Below are 20,551 nucleotides of genomic sequence, written 5' to 3'. Positions count from 1 at the left end.
TCACATCAAAGCTAGAAAGGCACAGGTTTTTGTGCAGGATCCTCCCTGGGATAAAGAAGTGCATCCACATATTCCACAGCAATCTCCTGGCACAGCTCGGGCTGCCTTTAGCAGTGGAAGTGTTCCAGTGCAGCCCTGCTCACAAAACACGTTTCAATAAATACCAAACCAGAGCAGCTGTGAGGTTACATCTTTACGCAAAACACAGATTTCACTGCAAGAGAAAAACCAGGAATTTCCCCACGGTGCAAAAGTTACATTTTTATCTCCAAAACTCCAAGCTGGCATTTCAAAGAAACGCTGCGAGCCGAACAAGGAGAGCTTTGTGGGGCTGAAAAGGAATCCCTGCGCTTTCCCGGCTTCCAAGGGGAACAACAGAGGTGAGAACTCACCCTGGGTGAACACAAACATCCCTCGGGAACACCCGCAGTGCTCCCAGCAAGGCACTGGTGCTGCAGCTCGGCAGGGCGCCCTCACTGCGGGCCGGGGCTGCCTTCACTCGGGGCCAGCTGCTCCAGCAGGCTCAGCAGCAGCTCCGTGCGCTCCAGCAGCGACAGCCCCTTGGTGGCAGTGGCGCGGAGCAGCAGGGAATAAACCTGCTTGTTTGTTCTCAGAGCTGCTTCTTCCTCACTGCTGCCCCTGCAGAGAGAGCAGAGAGCACAGCTCGTGACCTGAGCACAGCTCTGCCTTCTGCACATTATCAAGAGCATCATTAAATAATGTCGGTGAGTATCCCTGGGGATATCCTCCCACCACTGCCTGCACTGCAGTCAGTGCATTCTGTTTATACTGCAGGCAGGAACATAAAACAGAAATAGAATAGAATAGAAAATGTACAAGCAGCAGTCAGGTTAATTGCAAGTGCTTCAGGAATGACTGAGAAATGTTGAAGCAAATTAAATTCATCACACACTTGGCAGGAATCAGGTTCATTTATTAAACAGAACAGGTAGTCAATAAAAAGCCACTGAAATGCAAAGTATTTCTGGGATAAGTTACAAGTATTCCCAGAACAAAGTATTACTTTCAATTACTTTTCCCCTCCAATTTGCACAGCCAAGTTCTGTTCTGCTCATGATTCCACTTTGGGAGGGTAAAACTGATTTCATCCATTCTGACTGCCAGGCTGCAAGTCTGGCTATCAAACACTAATTTTACTGCATGTGCTACTGTTTTTTTGCCAGAGGGCACCTGAGCCCCTGAAGCAGCATCTGAGCTCCAATTTCCTCCCTTTTCACCCCATTATTAAAGCAGAGGGCAGAACTTCCCCTCTGCAGAGCAGAAGGGAGGAAATGCACGCAGGATGTACAGAAGGCACAAGAAAGGTTAAATCAAAGGTAGTTTCAGGCTTGGCCTCAAAGTTTCAAGGAGTTGAGCAGATTTTAGAGGAGTCCCTTTGCACTCAAACTGTAACAGGTTCCCTGTGTGGAATCTTCAGTGCAAAACCTCAAGATGATGCCAAGGTAAACATGGGGGTTAAAACCATCCAAAACAAAAAATGAGGAGTTGCTCATGTTATGAGACAAAAGAACTAAACCTATTTACTCAGTTAGCTGTGACCTCTGCTTGGCAACATATAAATTATCCTGTGAAGATCCTCTGTGTTTCACATATTCAGATTGCCACCTTGTGGCAGCTCTTTTTTAGGAGGTGAAAGCTCCTAACGTTGCCTGAAAAACAGCTAAAAACACACCCAGGCTGTGTTCTCTTCTCATGTTTTTTATTTACCCTCTCCCACTATCAGCAGACAATTTCCTGGGCACAATGAACTCATTTCACAGTTTGCTTTTAGCATAACAGCTCTTCCATCAGCAGTGCTTCAATCCTCAAAACTATTAACCCAACTTCCAAGCCTAAAAGAATCCTCTAAAACTAATGCCACATTTTCAGAACTTCACTTTATGTAACGTTAGGAGCAGCTCCTGCAGTCACACACTTGCTGCAGGGGCAGTAAAAGGCATTTTCTGGGTCCCAAAAGGAACACCACACACATTCAGAGCAAAGTAACAGAAGCAGTGGGAGAAGAATTTGCTGCCACACCAAATCCCAACATCTCTTCAAAGTCAGCACAAAAAGAAGTTAGGTTTATCCTGAATGCCAGCAGGACAGAAGACTCCATTAGGAATTAGTCAATTCTCTGACACCAGTGCACATCTCCCCACATCCATCCCTCCCTTTGCTGCATGACTGATGTGCCTGAATTTCCTTCTCAGGTGTTCTGCTTGCCAATCTCCACTGGACATTTTATCAGCAAGATGCATCAAGGGACTAGCAGCACCCAGCAGCTTCTCCCCCAGGAACTCTGCTCTGTCACACACCAATCTCTGTCAATCAGGATAAAGGACACCAAACTTCAACTTACCCAATCTTCTTTTTGCTTGAAGTTAATAATTTAATGGATTGGAGGAGAAGGAAAGACATCCTGGACTCAAAAATCCCGAGCAGTTTCAAGACTTCCTCTTTGTTAAGGCCTGCAGAGGAATCGTTCACTGACATGCTCTCAGCAGGACTGTTATCCTTGCTGATCTACAGGAGACAAACAACCCAAAACAATCTGACTGAAATCCACCTTTTCAATACAGGGAGTGCTTTAAAAAACCCCTCTTGCAGGTGAGCTGACTTTTACGTGGGTTACCCAAACTGCCAGCAAGGGACACACACATCAGCACATCCTGCAAGTAATCCTTGACTGGGGCATCAGGAACATAATTCACACTGGCTACAGACAGCCCTGCACGTTTTAATATTTAAATATTAAATATACCAGATAGAAAGAACTATTTTTATTATACACAGATTCTGAAGTCCTTAGAGTAGACTTTAAAGTTGCACAAAAAGAAGTCCATTCACACAGGCAGTCCACAACTGTACAGAAATATGTTTTAATCCATCTCTGGATCATGTTCTAGAGGAATTTTTTAATCAACTTCCAGGTTAAGGGAGAACTGCAATACATCTATCTCTGTCCACATTATTTAAGCCATTGGCTCTATGGAAAGGTGACCAAGGAATATTTAACTGCCAAATGCCCCTTCATTTGTGAAGGCACAAGCCAGAAGGGAGCAGGTATTACACCACTTGAAGCTCCTTTACCTGTTCAGTTTCTGCCATTAGCTCCTTCCTGATGAGCTGAAATGCACCCTTGGTTTTAGTCATTATATCAAGGGCCCCAGACAGAGTCTTTAATTTCCCAGCGCTGCTGTTCTGACCTGCAGAAATGAAGTACAAAAGGCTAATGTTACAGACTGTATTTTTCTTCCATCCAAAGACTCCCAGAGTCAGGAAGAAAGCCGTTACTGCCCTAGTCAGCTGAAAAGCAGCAAGATAAAAGTGCCTTGTCTCCTCTCTTGAGGAAAGTTCTATTCTGAGCAGCAGATTGCTCCTGCTCTCATATAAATTTAGTTATCTAAAAATGAAACTAAGTAGGCAGCGGTGGTTTAGAAAGCTGTTTAAGCCAGAGCTGCACTTACTGGCCATCTGGAACTCTGCAAAGGCCACTCTCTCCAGCTGCACACGCAGCAACTCGCAGGGGGCATCCTTCAGGAGCTGGAAGAGCCGCACTGCTTTGCTGTAGTGGAGATCAGCCAGGACACGGTGCTGCTTCCTCAGGTGTTCGTCACCAACCTGCACTCACAGGAGGGCACAGAGTGAATCCCCCCTCTCTGCATGTTCACGAGGAGCCACTGCCAAGGTTTACTTGGAGAGGGCTGGGAAACAGCACTTGTTTCTTTGGTTAAGTAATTGAAATAAATATATCCCAGCTACAGGTGGAAGGATAAATATCAGCTCCACACATATTGAGCATGTTAAGAATGGAATTTAGAAAATCAAAGAGGCTGGAGCAATACCTGGTTCCTGAGGCAGCTGTGGTACATGGAAGCCAGCCTGTGGTGGATGGTGGCAGCTCGGTACTGGCACAGGGGCTGTCGTTCAGACACCGTATCAACATCACAGTACTTCAAGGACTTCATCATGCCTTCACTGACTTCCTTCTCTATCTACAACACAAATAAATACAAATGTAAGAAAGAAAAATCCCTGAAGAGGGGGTTTTTACAAGAGCATGTAGTGTAGGACAAAGGGGAATCAGCCTTAAGCTCAAGGAAAGAAGACTTAGATGGGATATTGGGAAGGAACTGTTCCCTGTGAGGGTGGGCAGGCCCTGGCACAGGGTGCCCAGAGCAGCTGGGGCTGCCCCTGGATCCCTGGCAGTGCCCAAGGCCAGGCTGGACAGGGCTTGGAGCAGCCTGGGACAGTGGAAGATGCCCTGCCCACGGCAGGGGTGGAACAAGATGGGTTTTAAGGTCTTTTCCAACCCAAACCATTGTATGATTCTACAATTCCAGTATCAATTTTGCTCCCTGTTCAGTTTTCCAGGATGCCAACAATGCATTTTTCAGACACAATGAATGCCCTCTGTTACCTGCTCCTGAGCCTTTCTGGATAGGGGAGCATAATCCTGCTGCAGAGTTGCCATGGTGAAATAGGTTGTAGACAGCTCCCAGTTCACAGAATCCCAAACAGCTGGATGCACATCCCTCTTCCCCAGAGACCTCAGTGCCTTCAGGTAGTAGTCAATAGCCTACAAATGACAAAATCACGCACACGGTTACTGCCTGCATTTCTAACAACTACAAATCAACCTCCCTTTACTCAAAATATCTCCCTGAGCCTTCTTCAGTATTCCCCATTTGATAATCACGTTGATTCTGACCATGCAATTCTTCTCCCCTGCGTGTGGCACTGCATTGTGTTCAATATCAGCATCTGAACGTCCCAGCAATCAAACCTCAACAGCACCACCAAAGCCCTCCCAGCAAGGATTTAGGGTAGTACGGAGCAGGACAGCCATCCCAGATTATTCCACCCAAATTTAAACATGTTTACCAAAGTATTCACAAATACCTCACAGCAGAAGGCATTCTGGGGTCTGAGGTTACCTTATTGTAATAAAGGGCCTCTTCTGGGGAAAACTCCCTTTTGAAGTCCCCTTCAGCTGCACAGTGGGCCTGGGCACAGATCCTCATCAGCCTCCCCGTGTTGCACAGCAGAAGGGCAGCATTGGTGGCATCATCAATGGACTCAAAATTCTGAATTCCTTCTTCAAAGCAGGAGAAACTTTTCTTCCAGAGCTGCTGCTCTGTCATCGAGACGTTTTTACTCACTAGGGTGAAACATAAGGCTTAGAGGCTCAAATTCCTCAGAGTTTGAAGTTTTCCCTGATGGCTTTTTGAGATTATTCTACACATTCTAAAGGAATTTGTCCAAACTGTATATTCCATTATTCACTTTAGGCTCAATTAACTATAGTTTACAAGCCACAGTGATCTACTGTAAACAAATAATCACAGTGAACATTGAAAACCCACAAAGTCACCTAAATGCCCTCTTTATGATCAGAAACAGATTTTTCATACAATTACTGAACTTGATCACTGCTGTAGCTCCATGAAATGGTCAGGAATGGAAAAAGGATACTTGCCCACTCTCTCAGTCTGCACTGCAGCTGCCTGGTTCATGTAGAACACTCCAATCTCATTCCTGATATTGCCCATCCTCTTGAGCACCTGGATGTGCTGCTCTGGGTTTTGGCTTTTTAAGTTACTGAAGAGTAGGATTTCATAAGCTGCTTCATAGCATTTACAGCTGACAGAAAGCTGATATTCCAAGTCTGTGGATAAATCTGTAGCCCAGGCAAACACTGGAAAACAAAATACAAAGCCTTGGAGTCAAACAGTATTTCTCTAAGTCTAGGGGAAAATGCCCAGGGAAAGTACAAGACTCATGTCAGGTAGATTTTGTTTATCACTGAAGCAGTTACTGCCTTTAGTTGTTTCACAGCTTCAGGCCATGTCATACACTACCTTGACAACCCCTATCTGTACGACAGGCAGGATGAGCCATTTCTGAAGAAAGCAGAAGTGAAGTGCAATAACCCCTCTGCCACAAGTTCTCCTAGTGCATGGTTTTGAGGAAACCCAGTGGAATTATTTATGTCTGTCACGTATCCAAAATCTGGCACCTCTCCTGTGTCAGGATCATACCTTGGCACCTGGATTCTCTGTGAAGGCTGTGTAGTATCTCCTGATCTTCTTTAGTCTGGTAATTATATTCTTCAAGGTAAGCTGCTCTGTTGTTTGCATTCTGAGCCAGCATTAACTGGATATCTCCACAAAGGGTTAAGCACTGACACAGGAACAGCAGCACCTCGGGCAGCATGCTGCCACACAGACAGCAGTAGGTATCTGGCGGGGAAAAAACCAACATGGATGAGGGAGGGGGAAAGGGAAGAATTACACATCAAAAGGCTTGACACAGACTGACAGGATAATTGGGTTTTATGTTACCTGTCTGCAGACAGAGAATAAGTATGACAATGTGTTATCCTCAGAAGAAATAACCTATTTTAAAGTCACAGTTGCTCTACACAGCTGATGGTTTAAAAAGAGCCCCTATGCTGTCCAAGATGAGCAGTCACTCTGGTAATTACAAATGCTAACCTCAGATTTGACCAAGGGAAAACTGACTTTCTGCAGATTAACTCAAGGGAAATACAGCCTGAGAAGTTAATTTCCAAAAGGCAGAGTTTAAAGTTGCTTCTCAAGTCTATAAAAGACTGAAAGCTGCCAAGTCCTGTGAGTTACTGCGAAGTCTATTGATGCTTTGTGCTAAGATCAAGTGGGTTTGCTTTATAAACCTCCTCCTGCCCTAAGACAGGAGCCCTCCCTTATGGCAGGGAAATAGCAGCACTTTAGCACTAAGCTGCTGGCATTTCCCAGTTAGTTACTCTCATCATGGCAGTATTAGTCCAAACAGCCTGATTTAGGTTTTTTCCTTTTCCTCAGTAATACTTCAAGATGTATTCTATTTTAGAGGAGCAGGCGATTCAGCTGCTGAAGACGTTTAGTATTTTTCAAAGATATATTTAAATAACATGGGAACCACCAGGGAAAAACACCAGCTTGCAGCAGCATCACATGGAGCACAGAATACTGTCTTGGCCTTGACACCAGTACAGACTCTCCCAAATTCAACTGCTCTGGAGCTCCAAATGTGCCCTCAAGTTCCCTACCTGTCAAAATGGGATCACCTTTCTATCGATCAGTGACAGAAGTTATCCTCACTACACACTTCTGCCCTGAATACTGAGCTGGACACCGAGTTCAGTTAAACACAAGCTTGTCAGACTTGTCACTGCACACCACAGGGAAAATCATGCACAGCAGGGTCTGATGTGGTGACAGGTCTCTCTAGGCAGTGGCACAGGTGACAAATCCATTCAAGGAACTTACCATGGCACTGCAAGGCCAGCTTGATGTAGCGCAGCGCTCGCCCGTACTTCTGCAGGATCATGGCAGCATCAGACAGGACATAATAAGCTCTCGATGATTTCAGGATGAGCTGGAGTTTCATTTTGTACTGCCACGATCCAGGAATCATTCCTGACTGACTGGAATGCTTCCCCTTCTGGAAGGAGCCCACTGTGAGAGGAACAGAACCTCGTCAGTGACTCTCCCCTCTAACATGCCAGAGGATGGACTTGACTCCATCAGCACAGGCAGGATGGGAACTGCCTGATTACAGCCCTGCTCAGGCAGAGCTCTGCCACTCCACTATCATCTGCTAAACACACCCAACACGTGGCACTTCCCCATGCACTGCACCTGACAGCAGCACGCTGGAATGCAGACTGTGCAGGTGACCCCTCTGACCTCAGACAGCTTGTGAAACACAGGAGCAGAGGCCAACACTACTCCCCCAGGGAGCAACAGAAAAACCACAAGAAAGTCACAGGCAAAATTTGTCATGTTCTCCACCGCATCCTTAAGATAAATGCTCAGTTTCTGTATGAACACTCTCACTGAGAAAGCTTCCATGTGTGGGTTTAGCCTCCAGCACACAAGAACCTGGATAACCTGGTCCTCCCAACAAGGAAAACCAAGTACTTTCTCACACTCACTTCAAGATATCCTCTGCATAAAGTTATGAAGCTTTTCTTTGATGCTGCAGTAGTTACGGAGCCAGAAATCAGAGTTCCTGATTTAAGGCTGTCTCCACCAAGTGACTGAATTTTGCCCTGACAGCATTTGCACACAGAAATCAGTCTCTTCCTTAAGGTGGATTTACAAGGCCTGACTTGAAAACCCACTATCTTACAACATTATATAAATATATAGTAAGTAAATATAATAAATTCTTAAGCAGTACATGTTCCACTAGGACAAAGACCAATCTACAATAGTAACACTCCCCCCAGCTAAAGAGACACACACTGCACATACCCTGTGTCCATCCACTGTTCACAGGATGAAGTTAGAAATTCCAGGATTTAGAGCACTTATCCTTTCCACATGTACATAAATATGCACGTGTGGCAGAGAAAGTACATAGTTCACACCACAGAAAACAAACCCATGCACTGGGAAACAGAAGTGAGTAAGGAGCTCTGCTGCTGCTTCAGGGATGGACTCAAGCACAGATCCAGGAATCTCTGTGAGTGTGAATAATTCAAAATTGAACTGGCTTCTTATTCAGAGATTTTTTTAAAGGCAGAAGGGAGGAGAAAGGAAAGAATAAAGAACTGCCAAAGTAGGCAAGATAAATTTTTTCTGGGCTATGCTTACAGGGCTCCTTGCCCTGCAGAGAACTCCACTACTTTCAAACAAAAAGTTGTTCCTGGAGCTTTTTATGTCACTCCAGAACGAAATAAAATAGAAATACTGTAGTCTGAAACTTCAGGAGTTTGAGCATTTAAGCAAACAAAACATCTTTAATTTGCTGTTTCTTTTCACAGCTGTAGAGGTACAGCAAAGAAAACAAAATCCTAGTTAACATTTTATATGCAATTCAAGCACCTAATGTAGGAACAAAACCTGCCAGGAGGGAGAAATTCTTCCAGAAAACATCCAGGACACACACACAAAGAAATTAGGGCTATTTTTAAATCAACCCACAAGACTTACATACCAAACCTCGAAATACCAAGCCTTTATGGAAGTCATCTGAAAGCCACATCTAAACAGGGTCCAGTAAAACCATGTGTTGACTAATAAAAGATTCTTTGCTATGCAAAATAACTCCAATGAGCTCCTCTGTTCATATTTAAAAAGGAACAGACTGTTCTCCAATATTCAGTGCACTTTTCCTTAGGCAATGCTGTAATTAGTGATTTAAGCACACTGTTTTGACAATCAAAATGAAGTAGCAGCAGTTTGTGTTGGCACTGGAAAGGTCTTATTTGCACAACAATACAACTTACTTTTGTCTAGAAATAAGGCCATCTGTTTTTCCAGAGACTCAGGACCACCACTGGTGGATTCATCCTCATATTTCAACGGGATTGGAGTGCTGGGGTCAGCTGCAGGAAGGTCACCTTCTTTTTTAACACTGCTGTCAACAGACTTCAAACCCTGCAAAAGGGAGAAATCATTTCATTCACCTTGAGAGCAATATTTAGCAAACAGAGTGGATGAAGAATTGGGTGGGAGGTGAAGCATCCTCAGGAGCTGGCAGTGAACTCACCTCCAGGACGTGGTTGAGCACCAGCCTGCAGCGCTCCTCGGTGCCGTGGCAGACAGGGAAAGCACAGCTGGGCTTCAGTGGGGCACCAGGGAGGAAAGAGAAGAAATGGTCAACACAGGAAATATAAAATGACTGGCCAGAAGATGCAAATGAGAGGTAACATCAAGACAAAGTGGAATATGATAAGGAAAAAAATCTACACAAAGCTTTTACCATAGAATTCAAACAGCTCAGATTTTATGAGCAGCTCATGAAGTGTTTCTTTGCCCACTTCAGTTATCCTGAAGGTAAAACTACCAGGGAACTGAATTTCACTACCCATGGACTGAATCAGTCAGGAGAACCCTTAAATGCCCCGCAGTGTCACTTACACGTATTCGATGCACAGACTTGTACTTCTCTGGTACTGACAACTCCCCAACAGATTTGATGATTGCCACTGCTTTATTGTCATCTGGGGGATCAGAACTGTTGCTGTAGGAACCGTTTTCATCACTGTCTGGCATCTCTTCCTCTTCCTCACTGTAACTTTCATCAGAATTTCCATTTATAGGGAAGTCTGCACTGTCTTCTTTTTTAGGTTCATCCAGCTGAAAAAGCTCTGATAACATGTAGTTTGCTGAAGCAATAATCTTTGCAAAGAAGAGAAAAAAATGATTCATTCTCAAATTAAATTTTTCTTTTGAGAGGCAAAAATATAAATTATCTTAGAATAAGGAGAACAGAGGACATGCAAAGAGGTGTTTGATAACCTGTTAATACAGCCTGAGCAAATTCTCTGGAAGGGAAAAGGATCCAAGCTGATCAAGTTCAGAAGAGAAGAAAAACCAAATGGTTGAGAACAAGTACTGCCTGTTCTGACAGCTTGCAGATCACAGGAGACAACACAAGGATCTTATGCAAGCAAAAAAAAAAAATAAACTGAAGAGATTCCATTGGGATTTTGAAAACCTTTCACAACTCTAGAAGGAATTCCCATTCTTATTAGTTTCATATGTGCCAGGTCTCGTCTTCTAATCCATTCTAAATATGACTCAGATTTTTCACATCACAATTTTGGGATTCATTTTCAGTTGAAAACTGCTTAAATCATTCAGAGACTCTCTAGCCCAAGCCACTTATCAAGGCAGGTCGCTCAGAACTGTGTCCAGCTGGGCTTTGAGGATCTGAAAAGATGGAGACTACAACTTCTCTGGTTGGCCTGACCCAGTTTTCAGCCACCTTCAGAGTAAAAATACTCATATATTCACATTTTACACTTTTCATCCAGGATCTGCTCCCAGAGAGCTCTCTGGCAGCAAGAAGAACAGAGTGAATGTAATGAGAAGTTCCTTTTTAGAGCAGGACAGAAGACTTGTGCTGCAATGAAGGGCGGCAAAAAATACTAACTAAAAAAATAGCATGGGGATTCATTAAAATAAAATCAAATTTTAAGTTTGTTTATCAATTGAAATTCTCTCCTTTGGGAGGAAGAAGTAGCACACTATTTATTACCAGGTTTATTATGATTACAGCATATTTACACAAAAATGCAAGAAAACATGGGATTCTCACTTGAGGATGTCTGCCATTGTCCAACAACTTCAAACAGTTCAGGAGCAATGTTCTGATTGTCCCATAGTGTTTCTTGTTCTGGTTTTTCTTCAACATCATATTGCAAGCAACTCTAAGAGAAAGTTGAACAAAACAGTGAAATCCCTGGATAATTTCTTTGTGCTAGAAAAAAAAAGAAACTTTAAGCAATATTCTACATCTGTAGATCTTCCAAACTTTATGATGAGTCCACAAGACTTTATCAGCAAAGAAGTTTACATGGAGAAATGGGGAAAAGGAAAAAGTCTGTTTTGATCTAGTGGGACTAAGATTTAGGAAGTTTGTCTAGGATTGTGATTGTGATTTTTGGTCTGTGTTCTGAACAGAACTGCACCAAGAATGAACTGCAACAAAAATGATAAAAACTCACTTGTACAGCAGAATTGCCACTGGCATTGTAAAAGGGTTTTGGTATTTGTCTTCAGTCTCTTCACAAAGCGTGGTGAGGTCATAGAGCTTTACTATGTCACTCCCACTTGCTGAAAAGGAAAATCTTTCATTAATCCACATTACATTAACATCAATCTTTTCAAATTGATCTAAACCTTCTTACCTTTAAACAGCCAATAGGTGTGCCCTTCTTTGGTGCAATTTGATTTCAGAAAAGATAAGATATTTTGAGCAATATCTTTTATCACTTTGGTAGAAAAATTGGAGTTTTCCAAATTAGGAATATCTTCAGTCTTGATCATTTCATATTTCTGCAAAGAACAGAAATGAAGACTCAAGCTCAGGAGGGTTTTGTGACACCAAAATTAATATAGCAGCGTCTCTATCAACAGCTGAAAGAAACAAAGGCTGCTATTATGAAAAATTGTTAATTTCTAGGATTTACTTTAAGCAAGCACATCTTGACTACACTACTCAAACAAAGCTTTAAGAAGGATCCATTTCTGTCACAAACATGGTGAATGGAGAACAAAAGATGAGGAAAAATAAGGAGGAGAAGGCACAACACCTGCTACTTCAACCAAACCTAGTCAGCCTAGGAAACAACTCCAGGCTACCAGGTAGAACAGAAACACAGCTGGTCTACAGTGAAACAGCAGAAACAAACATTCAAAAGCTTGCAGATGCAAGAAACTGATTTCTGCTGTTGCATTTTTATTTTTGCCTTCACTCAAACACCAGGGGAAGAAGGAATCTTGCATGCATGAAAGGGAGGGGAAGAAAAAACACACTATTTTTAGATGGCTGCTGCAAGCTGTCTAAGATGCTTCTCATTCTGCACCACAGGATTTTTGTCATCTTTGCTCAGAACAGTGTGAAGGATCTGTGATAACTGGGGCAATTTTGAAAGGTGAAGAATGAATTTTAAGGTGTAATGCAAAGAGCCAGACTTACCTGAACAATTCCATTGACATGAAAGCACATCACAAGCTCTGGTACGTTGCATATTAAGTTGTCCAACCAATAGTCAATCCCTGTTAGCACATTTATTGGCTTGTTGTTATCCCTGAAATAAAATATTTCTAGTGTTAGTTAAATCTTTGTTTACCCTTCAGGAAATATTAGGGATGTTTATTAATGGGATTTAGCTTTAAGTCACCTGAGAGGGGATGAACACAAACAATTATTTGTGAATTGTTATACCAAAACAGATATGCTGATCTCTCCAATGGAATATGCTCACATTCCATCAGCATTTTGGAGTTTTTGCCCACATTTAGGAGGCTTCAGATATCACACTATTACCAAGATAATAAGTACTTCAAAAGTTCTAAAGGAATAGCACTTTTAGCTGCAACTCATTATGGCACAAACCTACTCTCAGACCTTCCAAAATTCCTTGCAGAACAAGGTTCTGTTAACTCTTAAAGTTGTCTTAAAAAGATGACAAATACACCAAATCAGCTTCAAGTTTTTGCTCATTCTTTACCTATGCAGAGGCAGGAACAGGATGAGTGGTAAGGAAGGGACTGACATTAAACTGGGACTGGAATAGTTCTGGTTCACTGCTCAGTAACATTTTAACTGCTTACGCCCAACAAGCAGCTACTAAAATTCAGACTCCCAGGAAGAGAAACTTTACTGCTCTATTTTATAAAAAGAGCAAAAAAATGCAGATAGCTAACTAGGAAACAGAGTAACAAATCAGTCAGGGCTGGCATAAATACTATCTATGAACGTCTAAGCTCACCTGAGACGCAGGCTCACAGCAGGGTACCTTCCACCTCCAAATATTGGCATATTAGATCCCACCAACATGTGGATATCTTCAAAGGTCCACAGGATATTACGAACAAAGTCATTTTTAAGTCCCTTCATTAAGAGAAAACAGAATTGGCCAGTAAATCAGTGGCATAACATTCGTTCTCCACGACATTCTGTGGGATTATGAGACAGCAAGAAGCCAAAGCAGCAAATAAAAGCCAGCACGTGACAAACCCGGCGCGTTCACGGGAACTTAAAATTGCAGATGCCACAAAAGCTACTTCTACAGGGACTGAGGTTTGGCCTTGGCTCCAGTTTAGGCCTGGCTTGGAGGCGCTGTTTAACCTGGGGGTTCAGCTCTCACATAAAGCATACCTGACTGTTCTCCCCGTCATTGAACAAAGGAGCCAGGTTTTGTTCTCTGGGGGCTGAGGCCACGTGCCCCACTAGATATGAGGGTTCAAGAGGCACATTTCCCTGTGGAGAGCACAAGGATAAGGAATGATTCTGCTGCTGAGGTCAAGTCAGCCATTTAAAAAGATATGAACAACAAAAGCATGTAAGGGAAAAACCTTTACCTCCAACATCTTTAAATAAATCTGCATAAAACTCCAAAAAGCCTCTACGCAGTGCCTAGAATGCTTCTTTTCTATAGTTAGTGCCAAAATGTTGTGTTTTGTAATATTTTCAGAGGCTCTGGGAACAAACCAGGAAGTATTTTCAAGAGCTCCTTATTAACCCAGGATCAACACCAGATTATCAGTGTCCAGAAGCAAAACCTCTATCCTGCTGATTTATTTACGAACTAAAGAAAATGGCACTGTGCAAATGCACAACAGCTTCTTTAGGATGAACAGTCTGCTGAATGGGGCAATGGCTCCTCAAGAGGGTGGAAGAGAGGAGGAGTTCTTTTCCTAAAAGCTTTCAAGCACTGAAGCATTTCTCCACACAACACATGCAGTTACAATTTTTTGGCCAATGTAGGTTAGAAACTCCCTAAATTTGGCAGATCAGTTGGTAATATTGTGCAAGCACAACTGTAGCATCATTATTACATTAATGCAGACTGAAGACAGCAGACCTTTCAACCTCTCCAAAGTTTAATCAATTCTGTTTTATAATACTCACAAAAACCACAGGAATTAACAGTTTTCATAAATAAGTTTAGCCAGAATAGAAACCCTGAATTAGGGCCTGATACTAATCATAGCTTGTTGCATAATTGCTGTAAACACCTCCCCTTTCACTTGTGTCATCTCATGGCAAGTATTTTTAAGTACTGCTTAACTGTTTTCCCTTTTCAGAAATTTTCATTTTCCTCTTCCCCTAATGAATTCAGGGCGACCAGAAAAATGGATTTTAATGGCAGATTTAAAAAGAAAGGCCAGAACTTTAAGCTTCCAACACATCTTCTGATTATCAGGATTTCCCTACTTTTAGGTAAAGGCACTGACGAATACTCTTAGCCAAAGGCTTTGTTTCTCAAAGATGCTGGGATAAATAGCAATTTAGCATTACAGTGACAGAACAAATTTCTGACATTTGGAGCTCTGAACCACTGGCAAATCTGGAACTGCACCCCCTGCCAAGTTCTCCTCATGCCTTAGCTCAGCTCTTTCAGCAAAGCGAGCTGCAGCAGCACTTGTGAGAACCTTTCCCCATCTGTGGCTCTACAAACACAGTGGTGCCATGTAAAACATTCTTCACACCAACCTGGTTAGAGGCACCTGGATCTTCGGAGAGCGAGGAAGGCATTTCAAAAGGAGCTGGCCAGGAGGCCCTTCCTGCTTCATCACTCTCACCTGCAACAGGAGCCTCCTGGTGCTGCTTGGAAGTGGAAGGAACAGGCTGAGCAGCTCCATCTCCATTAATGCTGACAAGGAAACATTTACAAGTTCAGCTGACAAGATGCAAACAGATCCATTTTTAGAGTTGTTGTGTTTGATGCACCCTTGCCAACAAATTACTTGGCTGATATGCAGTTAATTAAGTCATGCTGTTTATTTTATTCTTTAGTATTTCAATTTTAAAGTAACATGCTTCAATTTCTGTGAAAACATTTCATGTTATTTCCTGACCTCACCCCTCAATTCCCTCTGTTTAAGGAAAAAGCAGTAAATAAACCAGACCGTAATGGAATTTTAACATTTACTCCAAGATCAAAAACCAAGCAGAAGTGGTGCAGAATTCAAAATTCATGCAGACAAAAGGTTACCTGTAATACAAAAACTTAGAAAGTATTGCCTTCTGGTACCAATGTTCTTTACTCTTCTTTTTTCTTTGCCATTTCTGGTCAATCAGCCTTTGATAAAACTCTTTCAGCCATGTCCAGTCCCCTGTCTAAGCAACAGAAGAAATATGAAATAATGTCAAGGAGCATCTGCAAAGTAAAGCAAGTGTCTTATAAACTTATAAATACTCCTCCACAAGAAGGAACCAAGAAAATAACATCAGAGCTGAAGTCCTGAATTGGTCATTTATTGAAAATACAGCTTCTAGGAAAGCTTTGGTTTTACTGATAATTTGACTTAATTAAAAAATCAGATATTTAAGAGGCTACATAGTAAGAAATACATATTGCTTATAAAATCAATCAAGTGCTACAGCAACACTGAAGTAATTACACAGAAATGAGCACAGAATATTAACCCTACAATGCCATGAACACAGGCCATCAGTGTAGTTCATGGGTGAACTGCTGCAGAACAGAACACCCTTGGCACCCACATATGATTTTTAGGGATTTCCAGACATTTTCTTGCTACTCTCTTCTTGAAATAATGCATTTTGCCCACATGCCACAGTGATCAAGAACCAAGTGGTTCACCTGAGATGATCTCATGAAGAGTTCCTGGATGTCCAACTCATCCAGCAGGAGTGTCCTCCCAATTCTGTGCACTGCCATGCTCACATGGGACTTGCTGTAAGGGATCTTCAGGAGTTTTTTAATGTTCTTGCAGAAGGAAAGGGAAAAGAGAGAATATTTAATATAATTATGCTGCATGGGAAGACAACTGTCAGGAAACTAAGGCTCCATCATGTGTGACTTAGGGAGACTCCAAGCTTAAACTCCACCACTCCAAACATCCTCCCTTCTTCACTCCAAACACCCCCCCTTGCTCCTCCTTCACTCCAAACACCCCCCCTTGCTCCTTCTTCCCCCAGCCCCCTTTGGTCAGTCAGGGCTCCCCTGTCCTGGCTGTGTCTCTTCCCAGTTTTCCATGCACTCCCACCCCCCCTGCCAGCAGGGCTGGATGAGAAGCAGGAAAAGCTTTGGCTCTGTGAAAGCCCTGCTCAGCAACAGCAAAAACATCTCTGTACCATCAACCTGTGCTCAGGACTATCCCAAAGCAGTCCCTTACCAGCCACTGGGAAGAAAATGAATTCTACCCCAGCCCACATGGTCAAATAAAACCTGACAGTGCCAAGGATTTGAAAACCACTCCACAAGAAAATGCATTTGCTGAGGGCAGAGAACACAAATGACAGCGATAAAGAGAACAAATCATCAGTAGGAACACCACACATGGCTTAAACACATTCTCTGATTGGATCACCATGACCAGGTACCAACAAAAATATCCAAGGGGATGATTTGGATTGTAAACTTTTATTTTCACAGCATGAATACCAATTCTTTGCCAGGTGTCCAAAGTAATCCAGACAGAGATCTAGATCTGAATAAAAATCTGACAAATATTAACATGAGCATGTTTCCTCTTCTGAGCAGCCTCATCTGAATTCTACAGATATTACCAGCACCAAAAGAGCTGACAAAAAAACAAAGGAAAGAAGTTGGAGGGCAGCTCTCTCTTCTAGATAAGAACAGAAGAAAAAACATCTTGAGAATAAGAGTTTGCATCAAAATAACTTATTTCAAACACACAAGACAACTACCTTGCAAGACTGATGTGCTGCATTCACTAAGCTGCATATTTTAGCTGCAGATTATTTGCAGAACTCCAGAGGAAATATGGTTTTTCACTCTACATTTCTTACTCGGTGATCACAACTCCCTTACTTGGTGATCTGTGATTCATTAAGGGATCTTTCCTTTTCCCCAAAAGACACAAAGATGCCAGAAGCCATCACAGTATCTTAAAATAAAAGTTTATGCAGTGTAAGAATTTGAATGAGAGAATTTAAGATGTGTCCATACCTCTGAATCAGACACAACATCCACATCATTTCCAACTGAGTCAATGAAGTCATAGGCCATCCCAAAGCTATTAAAAAAAAACATTACAAGTTAAGACAGTTCCAGTGTGACATTACAGACCTGGCTTTTATATCTATTAAATCTTTGCATGGCTTCATAAAATTAAAAAAAAATTACCCAGCTAAACATCCCCTAGTGTAATGAGACCTAAAATTAACAAAGAGATTTCATCTTCATAGTCTCCAAGTTTTTCAAATATATCTTTGGAAGTGCCTAGATCTAATTTCAGGACATTCTATAACGCTTAAAGTTTTGTGGAAATCAAGAAAAATCAGAGAAAATGAAGGATTCTAATACTGAAAATAAGAAGAGTTCTTCAAGGAGTGTCTCTTTAAGGCATTAAGCATATTAAAGACTTCAATTTTAGTAGCTCTAATTGAATTTTACCTCTTATTCACATTTTCCAGAACTGCCCTACATGTTGTAACAGACAATTGTCTTCCTCCACCCTCGTTAAGGAAATTACAAGGTACTTAAGCTGGAATATTTCAATGTACAGATCATTCTTCAACACAAATCCAGATACTACTAAAATCCAAAAGATACATGGCGTGCAAATTATACTTTTCTTATCAGCTTTTTAATATTGACACTAGAGATTGAACTGCCAGCCTCTATTTGACAACCAGAGTATCTAAAATAAACATGAAAAATTCATAAAAATATGTTACTCTGCTCTGAAAAGGACAGCTCCTAAAAGAGATGATGAGGATGTAAACCCAGACCTTGAACAAACTGTTACATTTCACTGACTGGCTGACTTGCTGTGAATTTGCTTGTTCAGCACAGGATTTGAGCCTCCTGTTTATAAACACTGAACTCAACTCATTCAACAATTCAGCCAAGATCCACACGGAAAGATAATCCTGTTTCTTGGGTGTGCCCCTCATTTCACCTACAGTGGGATAGAAATATGAAATCCTGATATAAATACGAAATTTCATCTGCCATTAGTCAGGTCCAGTTTCTAAAGATCCAGAAGAGCTATAAATTGATTTCCAAGGGGAGCCAACCACATGTTCACCTGTTACCAAAGGCAGAAGGGCTGGCTGAACCAGTCCAGTTTGATCTGGACCAAGCAGGGAAGAACAAAAAGTCAGTTTGGCTGTCTGAGGCAAGGTGTCAACATGCACGTGAACAAATAAACAAAACCATCTCTGGATGTTATGTAAATAATCAACATCATCAATCATTTACTAATGAGACAAGATCAGACCATGGTGGCAACAATTCAAGATGAAAAAGTAGAAGGAGAATGGTTAAGACAAAGCAATGTGTAGTTGCTATGGTAAAACCCGTACTTTCTACTTTAAATGACACAGAATCCAAGTCCACAATCAGAATTGTTCTTAAAGGCCTGGAAAAAAAAAAGGGGCTGCTTATTTACCTTGAGAAGGGTTTACTTTTTTTGCTGTTGCCCAGAATGGTTGTCCCTGCTGGTCCCAGCTTGGCACTTTCCCGTAGCCAGTTGGCAGGAGGCAGCTTCAGGTCTGTTTTCTCCTGCAGACGGGCAAAGGCTGCCTGAGGAGGGGCTGAGGAGTATTTCACCACAGCACAGCTCTTCACCTCATTGCCTCCGAGGAACAGCACCGAGCCCTGGTTTCCAGAGAGAAATTAGCCTTCTGCTTAAGTGCTGGCAATTACAACTATCAGGCTTGTTCTGTGATAAGTTGTTTTTAAGGCTAAGTGAGCAAAATCCAGTCCTACATTCACTTATCTTTCCCCAGCACACACAGTTTTCCAGTTATCCCAATCCCAATTCATGTCAAGCATAAGCTTCACTTTCAGAATTATCACAGAATCATTTAGGTCGGAAAAGATGTCCAAGATTATCAAATCCAATCTGTGATGGACCACCACACTGCCACCCAGCCCAGAGCACTGAGCAACACATCCAGGCTTTCCTGGGACACCTCCAGGGATGGGGACTCAGACAGCCTGTTCCAATGCTTGATAACCATTTCCATGAAGGAATTCTTCCTAGTGTCCCACCTGAGCCTGCCCTGGCCCAGCCTGAGGCCGTTCCCTCTGCTCCTGTCCCTGTTCCCTGGAGCACAGCCCGACTCCCCCGGCTGTCCCCTCCTGTCAGGAGCTGTGCAGAGCCACATGGTCCCCCCTGAGCCTCCTTTTCTCCAGGCTGAGCCCCTTCCCAGCTCCCTCAGCCTCTCCTGGAGCTCTGGAGCCTTCCCCAGCTCCATTCCCTTCCCTGCACACACTCCAGCCCCTCCTGACACAGCAGCTCCAGAAACAACCCCAGAATGTGAGGCTGGACCTCAGCAGTGCCCAGCAGAGGGGCACAACCCCTGTCCTGCTCCTGTGGCTGATCCAAGCAGGTGACAGTGGCCTTCCTGCCCACCTGGGCACACTGGGGTACGAGAATGAAGAGCCACTAAGGTCAGCTGCCCACACAACACAAAATAACTCGGAAAGGCTAAAGCGAACACGACTCCCACTGAAGTTTGCGAAAGTTTATTAACACCAAGTGTTCCCTAACACCAACATTAAAGCTAAACAGGCTTCTACCTTATTATTACTAAATAATAATAAATCAAATAAGCTTCGTGTTTGCCTATTTCTTCTCAAACACGCAGCTGTCGCCCGTGTGAGAGGAGCTTTGAACTAACACATGTCGAGGGAAAAACAGCTCCACGGGACACCACTTACGTAAATACAATGCACTCAGGCATAACAACAGCAACACTGCTCGCAATTAACGCTTAATCATAATTAGCGTGTTCCCTACAGCACTCCGGCCCTGACAAACTGGAAAGAGGATCAAAAACACCGCTTCAATTAAAACACCACTAGGGGATGTGTCTGTAGGCACCGCTCGACCCCCCCTCAGCCCCTCTACCTCACCTCGCACGGCCCCCCCTCAGCGCCGCTCACCTGCTTGGGCTCCTCGGCGTCTCCCCTCAGCGGGGCAGCGGCGCCCGCGCCGCAGGGCTCCTCCATGGTCCGGGAATGGCCCGGGAACGCTCCGGGAATGGAGCCGGGAAGGGGCGGCGGGAGCGGAGCCGCTTCCCGGGGGCGTCCGCTCAGGAACCGCCGCCTCTCGCGAGA

General features: G+C 43.1%; 1 protein-coding gene across 2 annotated transcripts; it reads right to left on the bottom strand.

The window, feature by feature from the left end:
* Positions 1-405: 405 nt before the first annotated feature.
* On the bottom strand, positions 406-20,551 carry EDRF1 (erythroid differentiation regulatory factor 1). 2 transcript variants are annotated; one of them, XM_038140676.1, is made up of 25 exons: positions 20,378-20,551; positions 18,876-19,084; positions 17,429-17,495; positions 16,097-16,222; positions 15,485-15,609; positions 14,983-15,142; positions 13,645-13,746; positions 13,256-13,377; positions 12,460-12,571; positions 11,669-11,816; positions 11,486-11,594; positions 11,077-11,188; positions 9,894-10,154; positions 9,523-9,594; positions 9,260-9,410; positions 7,293-7,481; positions 6,045-6,245; positions 5,483-5,701; positions 4,941-5,164; positions 4,424-4,582; positions 3,849-3,998; positions 3,471-3,624; positions 3,094-3,209; positions 2,363-2,526; positions 406-639 (listed from the first exon to the last, which is right to left on the bottom strand). In XM_038140676.1, exons 1-25 carry the CDS (start codon positions 20,441-20,443, stop codon positions 474-476), a joined length of 3,684 nt encoding a protein of 1,227 aa, XP_037996604.1. In that variant the 5' UTR covers positions 20,444-20,551; the 3' UTR covers positions 406-473. The 2 variants fall into 2 exon arrangements, with proteins under 2 accessions (XP_037996604.1, XP_037996605.1); XM_038140677.1 differs by lacking the exon at positions 13,645-13,746.

The sequence above is a fragment of the Motacilla alba genome, chromosome 6, assembly GCF_015832195.1.
Source record: "Motacilla alba alba isolate MOTALB_02 chromosome 6, Motacilla_alba_V1.0_pri, whole genome shotgun sequence".
Classification (NCBI taxonomy): domain Eukaryota; kingdom Metazoa; phylum Chordata; class Aves; order Passeriformes; family Motacillidae; genus Motacilla; species Motacilla alba.
The sequence above is the reverse complement of the archived record's forward strand: the minus strand, read 5'-3'. Positions and strand labels throughout refer to the sequence as shown.